General features: G+C 41.3%; 1 protein-coding gene across 1 annotated transcript; it reads left to right on the top strand.

The window, feature by feature from the left end:
* Window positions 1-1,608: 1,608 nt before the first annotated feature.
* Window positions 1,609-8,457, top strand: gtpbp4 (GTP binding protein 4). Its single transcript, XM_020105200.2, has 17 exons — window positions 1,609-1,774; window positions 2,551-2,721; window positions 2,824-2,927; window positions 3,169-3,305; window positions 3,664-3,764; window positions 3,915-4,007; window positions 4,375-4,566; window positions 4,995-5,060; window positions 5,190-5,279; window positions 5,380-5,490; window positions 5,604-5,681; window positions 5,895-5,946; window positions 6,046-6,146; window positions 6,413-6,610; window positions 6,914-6,979; window positions 7,234-7,377; window positions 7,778-8,457. The coding sequence occupies exons 1-17, from the start codon at window positions 1,727-1,729 to the stop codon at window positions 7,928-7,930; spliced, it is 1,905 nt and encodes a 634-aa protein (XP_019960759.2). The 5' UTR covers window positions 1,609-1,726; the 3' UTR covers window positions 7,931-8,457.
* Window positions 8,458-8,563: the final 106 nt, after the last annotated feature.

The raw sequence follows: 8,563 nt of genomic DNA, 5'->3' as shown, positions 1-8,563 counted from the left end.
GTCGACCAGTCGAGTAATCCACGCATACACCAGTTGTTGATTCACACACTGTACCTCTTCAGACATTATTACTAATAACTGTGTTGTTGTGTGTTACTAATGAATGGGGACAGGGCGGGACGGGCGTCAAAATAAAAATGTTATGGTGGAATATAAACTTGTGAAATGTAGATATAGATGGAGTCTGGATATCAACCATTGGGTCCATGCTGAAGTTGTGCAGACGGACAGATGAGCAACTCTTTCTACAGGTGGAAGAAGTCCAGAGGAGCAGCGGAGTGAGACCTCTTCGTGTTCTTCCGCTCTCTGGTGCAGCACTGAGGCCGGAGCTGTCACACAGGACTCCAGCACCCGCCCCCCTCCCCCCCCTCTCAGCGGGCCTCCTGATTGGTCGAGACTCGCAGTGGGCGCACGCGGACCTACTCGTGATCGGGGGATGTGGGCGTGGTAAGGAGGAATCTGCGCCCGCTGATTGGCTCGTTCTACATCCCCGCGAATACCAATTAACATGGAGCAGAGTATTTCTTCTTCTCTGTTGTTGTGTTTGTTGTGTTTGTTTACTCTGTGACGTCAGTTGTTGTGACAGTAATCCACTATTAGTTCTTACACCTGAATAAACGTCACAAAACTCGTAAAGACAAAGAGAAAAAGAAAAGAGAGAAAGACGGAAAATGCCAGAGATGTGACTCTACTCCGCTGCTACTGCGCTTAAGTACAATTTTAAAGTACTTGTACTCAGAGCTGTGATCAGTTCTACTGCAGAATATGATGTAATTTGATTTCAAACACTGTCTGAGAACCAGAGCAGCCAAGCTCATCAATTATTCAGAAAAAACACCAGAAGTTTTATTTCAGATTCTCACACTAACCCTGTGACTCTGTGGAGGTTCGAACACCCTGATGGTGACTGGACTGAACCAGCTGACTTCACAAAGCAGGTTCAACTGGATGCATCCAGTCAGTTGTGTTGGTGTGAATTTCCTAATTCAAGTCAAATACATTTAAAGAAGTTATATTATATTATATTGTATCGTACTATCAATGTGTTGCTGGGGAAAAGTTCTCATGATAAAAAAATTATCTGGTATATATCATCCAAGACGAGCAAAGCCTCTTTTTTTATTGAATGTTGTATTTTTGATATTTAGATTTATATTTACTCTTTATTTCATTCTACACTTAAATGTGTCAAATCTGTCCCAATGATGATCAGTGAAGTTAAAAACATTTTAAAGCACAGCTTCTAATTTTTAAAAAAATTCTCTTCCACTTTTGAAAATACAAAAAAAAGGATGTTTTACGTTTCATTTTGTTGAGTCATTATTTATTTCAACATCACCTCAGACCAGGTCCAGAACGAAAGACCACATAGACTTGTCGAATCTGGATTAGTCCCAAATGAGCCGACGTTTCTTCAAAACACAGATTTCACGATTGTGCAAAATGACACAAAAGGCCCATTTTCTTTATATGTTATTATGATGTAGTTTTTCAAAGCGACCAGGTTCATACGTTTTTTTATATTTTACACATTTACATGAGGACAACTGTAGTGCAGTTCATCCTCACCTTAGTCCTGAGGGTGGCGGTAATGCGCAGAAAGTATTTTTTGCAAACCACCATTAAACTAAAAGTAGAAGAAGAAGCGTCTTTTCCGGTTGAGGCGGAAGTGCCTCGGCTCTTCCTTTCCTGGTGCAGTCCGCGGACCTCAACGTGTCGCGACAAAATGGCACTGTACAATTTCAAGAAGATTATGGTGGTTCCCACCGCGAAGGTGAGTTCGGTTTCGTGTCCGCGAGGTTTTTTTTAAACTCTTCTTATTTTCCGCCTCTTTATTTGAGAGAAGGCGAAACGATGAGAACTAATAAAACATGGAGGGGTCCAGTTGGGGGAGAACACACGTGTTGTGCTGGTGTAAAAAACAGACAGCCGCAGGTCTCCGGTCAAACACGTCCGCCTGGCTCAGCTGGTTAAAAGATCGGATAACACAACACAAGGAAAGATGATTTAGTCCCACAGTGGGGAAATATGCAACATTATGCCAGTAACAGTCAATAGACACCAGTTAGTCATAAGTGTAAGGATAATAATGCTCAAGTGGTAGAATACATAAACTAGAATATACAGTGTAAAGACACAAATACATGCTGTGTGAGAATATCAACACTCATGTTCAGTGAGTAGATTGTACATGAACTAACACGATGCACAGACAGAATGACTTCTGCACAGTTAAGAGAGTTGAACCAGAGTTAAAGTCCAGAGGGGGGGGGCAGGTTGTCCATCAGAGCAGACAGGAAATTGGCTTGTTTATGTTCATTAAATGTTAAGAAGCAGTTCCAGTGCGTATCTGAAGACATGTAACTGATGCTTGATATTTAAAATAGATTTAACCAGAAATGTTATTGAGAATAATTTAAAAAACAAAGTATGAAGAACTCGATATAAGAAAATTCACCATAAGATTGAATGTAATCCTGAATATATCTATAGAGAATTCCTCTTCACTCCTCTGAAACCCTGACCTGTTTACTCTTCTCCTCCCTGCAGGAATTCATCGACATCACTTTATCCAAAACCCAAAGGAAGACGCCCACAGTGATACACAAGCATTACCAGATCCACCGTATCCGACACTTCTACATGCGAAAAGTGAAGTTTACTCAGCAGAGCTACCATGACCGCCTCTCGCAGATCCTCACCGACTTCCCCAAGCTGGACGTGAGTCAAAATACTTTTTTTAGATTAACCTTTATTATTTATTTTTAATAACTTGTCTTCATCAGTTTAAAATTCTGAAATTTGTTGTTTTTGTTTCCTCAGGACATCCACCCGTTCTATGCTGATCTCATGAACGTGTTGTACGACAAAGACCATTACAAACTGGCCTTAGGACAGATCAACATCGCCAAGAATCTGATCGACAAGTAAGATTGGTTCAAATGTTTAATTGCATCGCACTTCATTGCTTATTGTGGTGAACACACAAAAGCAAACGAAATCATACATTTAAATGCACGAAGCTGCACCAATTAACTGGCTCGTCCAGCCGCCTGAATAGGAAAAGGCAGTTAATGCTTATTCAGGTGTCTTAAGTTTTCTTAATACACACAAATGTACACAAAACAAACTCTAGACATTACCAGTCGTTTGTTTTCAACCCTGCAGTGTTGCCAAAGACTATGTGCGTCTGATGAAGTATGGAGATTCTCTGTATCGATGTAAACAGCTGAAGAGAGCTGCTCTGGGTCGTATGTGCACCATCCTGAAAAGGCAGAAGTCAAGTCTGGAGTATCTGGAGCAGGGTAAGACCATTTGCTTTGTCTCATTTCTGAAATCCAGAATCTCTCTCCTGTCAATGTTTGTGAGACACGTTTTAAGAAGATCAGCTGTTTCCAAGATGAGTCTGAAATTTCGAGAATAAAGGAAAAACCAAACATTTTGTTTGGAATAAGCAATGAAGAGAACCCGTGCTTTGTATTGACATTTGTGAAACTGTTACTAAAGTATACGAGGACTCCACATTCCTCTTGTAACGCAGCCGACAGACTGATCTTCAGATATTCCTCATCTAACCTTTATTTATACTTTTCAGCTCAGATGTTGTTTTACTTTTATCTGTCATTTAAAAATGAATAACTAACCCATGTTAATCTCCAACAGTGCGTCAGCATCTGTCCCGTTTGCCGACCATTGACCCCAACACGAGGACCCTGCTTCTGTGCGGTTACCCCAACGTCGGCAAGTCCAGTTTCATCAACAAGGTTAAATTACACCCTCCAATGTACCGATTGTGTGTCACAGTTGTTGATAAGATGATCATTACTATGATGTTCAGGATACACCAGAATAATTTCATCAGATTCAGAGCCTCATTCTCGCGTTTTATTAAATGGTATCATTTTTTTGGCCAGGTAACCAGAGCAGATGTTGATGTCCAGCCTTATGCTTTCACCACCAAGTCTCTGTTTGTGGGTCACATGGACTACAGATACCTGCGCTGGCAGGTAAACCGTCACACATCACTCAGTACACAAATCTCTGGAAACAGTTTCTCATCTTTTACCTAAAGATTATTATTTATTTCTGGTCATATATAATCCACAGCCTCTTTTATAAAACTGTTTGTTAAAAACATGGCAAAAAAATATTTTTTATGGTTTGTCTAATTTATGTATCTAAAATACTCACCTGCAAAAACTTGTGGCTTTAACATGTCAACAAAATTCAATATGAATTTTCCCACATGTGCATATTTAAGTATTAATTTCAGAAATCTGTGAAAGTTTTATGGTAAAATCTGTAAAAATGTGATGTGTGGCCTTACTATGCAGAAGTGTTTCCTTACTCTTCCACCCCGGTTGTTGTCATCAGGTGGTGGACACCCCTGGTATCCTGGACCACCCCCTGGAGGACAGGAACACAATTGAGATGCAGGCCATCACGGCTCTGGCTCACCTGCGAGCGGCGGTTCTTTACGTCATGGACATTTCCGAGCAGTGCGGTCACACCCTGCAGGAGCAGCTGGAGCTCTTTAACAGCATCCGACCCCTGTTCGCCAACAAGGTCAGTGGATAATAAGATTACATCTGCTCGTCCACGAGTGGAAGCCTTAGAGATAAACGCTGGAGCCACAGGGGGCTGCCAAAGCTGTATGACTCATAAACCCATTAGGACCTGAGGCGCAGGACATAAACCTCAGCATTGTTCGGAGACCAACACCTAAAACCAGAGGGTTTTCTGAAGAGCTGATGGAATTCCCTGTTTACTAAAGCTTCTGTTTCTTAGACTCTGAAGCAGAAAGTGACGTTTGACAGCATCCGGTCTTAATGGGTCAAAGGAGAGCATAACGCACTCACTCTAAAGGCCTCGGCCAGTGGGAAGTATCCTGCGTGTCTGGCAGGTCACTCCGAGGGGAAATAAAAACACAATGATTGTTTCCACAGTGTAAAATATGAGTCGTTGAAGTAACGCTGGTGTCTCGTTCCCTGCAGCCTCTCATCGTTGTCGCCAACAAATGTGATGTTAAGAAGATCAGTGAGATTTCTGAGGAGAATCAGGTGAGTGGAGTTTCTTTCACAGATGAAGAATGAAGCAGTAGATTCTCTGGTCTGCAGGAGAAACTCGGTGCATGTTAAAAAGCGGTTCTATTATCAAAGCTGCATTTTTGACATTTTGCTTTTTGTCAGAAAATCTTTGCGGACCTCTCTGCTGATGGAATCCCTGTGATCGAGACCAGCACCCTGACCGAGGAGGGAGTCATGCAGGTTAAAAATGAGGTGGGTTCCAGAGAACGTGGAGCTTGTTTGGGTTTGAAAGGAATATTGTGTTTTGTCGTGAGCGAGCGTGTTGTGATTCACGTTTCTGTGTGTGTGTCAGGCCTGCGACCGGCTCCTCGCCCATCGCGTCGACACCAAGATGAAGGGAAAGAAGGTTCACGATGTTCTCAACCGGCTCCACCTGGCCATGCCTGCCAAGAGAGATGAGAAGGTACGAGTTCGGGAAATTGAATTATACGAGGTTAAATTTACAAAAATGTTTCTTTAATGTTCCTTGATGTCGATAAAACATTTATTTTATATTTTGTCTTTTGTCTTCTCCAGGAGAGGCCTCCGTTCATCCCGGAGGGAGCCTTGATGCGCAAGAAAGCAATGGAGGTGGATGCACCCAAACGCAAACTGGTATGAATTCTGGTGACTTTAGGCAAATGGTCAAATAGTTAAATATAATTAAGTACTATATATAAGTACAATGAAAAGTACAAGATTACTAGTTTTGGTACTTTACAAGTATATTCCGATAGAAATACTGTTGCATGAGGTTTACACTGTGGTATTACTACGTCCTCTGGATTTGATTAAAAGTGACAGTTTATTTTATCCTTCATGTCACAGGAGAGAGATCTGGAGATGGAGCTTGGTGATGACTACATCCTGGACTTGCAGAGTAAGATGTGTTTTTATTTCCATACTCCTGCAGCCACTGTGAATTTATCAGAAGTAAATTCTTATGTCTGCAATGGCAATATTTTATTCGTGTTTTAAGAATACTGGGATCTGATGAACGAGGATGAGAAGCAGGACAAGATCCCTGAGGTCTGGCAGGGCCACAATATCGCAGACTACATCGATCCTGACATCATGAAGGTGAGTCGCTGCACCAAAGATGGACGACGTGTCTCCATTTTGCGCTTTTGGAGTCCGAGTCTGTGCGGCAGTGATCGTGGAGAGGAGCCACAGTATTTAAGTCCTGCTGATACACATGCTCGACCTATCACGAGTCCGTCTCGACTGTCAATCATGATGTCTCAGCCTCTGTTTTAAAATCATTTAAATAACAAATTAAAAGCAAACGAATCTTAAATAACTACCCAAATAAAGGTGTGACAAAAAAAACACTTCCTCACTTACAGAAACTGGAGGACCTGGAGAAGGAGGAGGAGCTGAAGGAGCGAGCTGGAGAGTACGACTCTGACGAGGAGAGCGAGGACGAGGAGATGCAGGAAATCCGCGTTTTGGCCAAACAGATCCGCGAGAAGAAGCAGCTCATGGTCATGGAGTCAAAAGAGAAGGATGTGCACGGGCCTCGCATGCCCAGGACCGCTACCAAGGTGAGGGGGGGTGATTCAACTCTTGTACAGCAGAACTTGGTTTAAAGTACTGATCTGGAAATTGACATGTGAAATAAAAATGTTTTATAGGCAGGCACCATGTTGTGTTTAAATTTGGAAAGGCTGGATATTGGAAACAAGAGTTTGCAGCCTGAAATTATATCAATCTTTAAAATATCTTAAAAAACATTTAGTCCAGGCTCCTTAGAGCAGCGTCGGCATTTAGAACAGTAACGGTTGAAAGAGTAAAGCGTGCAGCTTGGACGGTTCCAGCAGATCAACAGAAAAATTGTGTGTTTACAGGTTGAAAGAACAAAGCTCGAGAAGGAGATGGGTGACCTCGGTCTGGACATGAACCACAAGGAAGACGTAAGTTCTGTTTTCAAATCAGAACCTATAATATAATTTTAAAAAATCCCAATTTCCTGTGGAAATATGACATATTACAGTTTTTTAGTCCGTCTAAAGTTTAAATGAAATCATTGTGGAATTTTTAATATAATAATTTTAATAATTAATAATAAATCATAACATTTCATGTTGAATGCCTGAAACCTGCTGTGTGCAGGGACACTTTATATTTTACTTTCATGACACAGACACGGTTCATTGTTTTGTTTCAGAGCCACTATGTACAACAGGCCCGACGGTCCCGCAGTGTCACTAAGAAACGTAAACGTGAAACTTCAGTCGCTCCCATCTCCAAGACCCGCAGCCAGAGCGCCTCCCGTCCCCCTCGAGACCAATCTGGAATAAGAGACCCAAAGGTATGTGAATGTGTCTTTATTCTGATTTTATTTATTAAAGATCCTTTTTTGTGTTTAGACTTAAGATGTTTTTGTTTGGATACCAGTATGATTTAAATTAAAGTAATAATGTGTTTGTGTGTCTGGTTTATTTCCTCCTCATCCTCTTTTTGCTGTTAATCTAGTGAGGTTTATGTATGAGGGGTTGTCTTTAATTTAGACATGTGTAATTTATGTTTCTACAGAGAAACTTTCATACGTACATAAACTGTAATCAGCACATTCAGGACTCACTAATGTGCATTTTAGCCACGTGCTGTAAAGTGTGTAGAAACAGCATTGGATTAAAGAAATCTGAAGTTCTAAAAGCAAATTTCAAACTGAACTCATGTCTGAATGTTTGTCTTTGTTCATTCCTCAGATGGTAAAGAAGGCAAAGAAAATGATGAAGAACTCCCAGAAAGACATGAACCGCCAAGGCAAGAAGGGAGAGGCAGACAGACACGTGTTTGACCTCAAACCCAAACACTTGCTGGCTGGGAAGAGGAAGTCAGGCACCAATGATCGCAGATAAAGCTGCGTTGTTCTGGACTGATAAAGACCTTTCCACTCTTTGGGCCAGGAGAGGCTTGTGTGGGGACATAGTATTTATGTCTGTCATTCTATCCATTTTACCCAGAGCTAAAGAGAACCTGAAATATATTTACTTTTAACAAAGGAAACTGGTCTTCAGTGGAAGGTCAAGCTGCGGAGGAAATATGCCAACCCTCTGAGATGATTAGAAATTACAATATTGCGTCTTTGTTTGTCAGCTCAAACTAAATTAACCACACAGACATAAACTATCACAGAGCCTCAAAAACTATTAATTTAGGTGATGCAGTTGCCACGGTCTAATCTGGATCCTGATTAACAGTACTTAACTTAAATATCCAGTTATTTCACCTTTTTCTTTGCAATAGTGAGTTCAAGTCAGATTTTATGCCATGTAGTTTGTATGTGGCTCTGGAAAATGCTGGGTTTACTTCAGATGAAGTGATGCTCCTTCCTTTACGAGTACTAATCAACACGGGAGCCAAATAAATGTACACCTGAACGAGATTCTGTTGTCTGACTTTTTATATAATTCATTTACACTATAGTGGGCTTTTATCTTGAAAAGCCAAGGCCCTGCCTGGAATTCACCTGGTTGTGTTTTAACACTCGA

This window comes from Paralichthys olivaceus, chromosome 16, assembly GCF_024713975.1.
Source record: "Paralichthys olivaceus isolate ysfri-2021 chromosome 16, ASM2471397v2, whole genome shotgun sequence".
Taxonomy (NCBI): Eukaryota; Metazoa; Chordata; class Actinopteri; order Pleuronectiformes; family Paralichthyidae; genus Paralichthys; species Paralichthys olivaceus.
The sequence above is the reverse complement of the archived record's forward strand: the minus strand, read 5'-3'. Positions and strand labels throughout refer to the sequence as shown.

Excerpts from the sequence above, each read along its gene's own strand:
- gtpbp4 (XM_020105200.2), top strand. The coding sequence starts at position 1,727 with ATGGCACTGTACAATTTCAAGAAGATTATGGTGGTTCCCACCGCGAAG. Across the intron at positions 2,722-2,823 it reads CCGACTTCCCCAAGCTGGAC|GACATCCACCCGTTCTATGC; the intron begins GTGAGTCAAAAT and ends TTGTTTCCTCAG. Across the intron at positions 5,491-5,603 it reads CTGCCAAGAGAGATGAGAAG|GAGAGGCCTCCGTTCATCCC; the intron begins GTACGAGTTCGG and ends TGTCTTCTCCAG.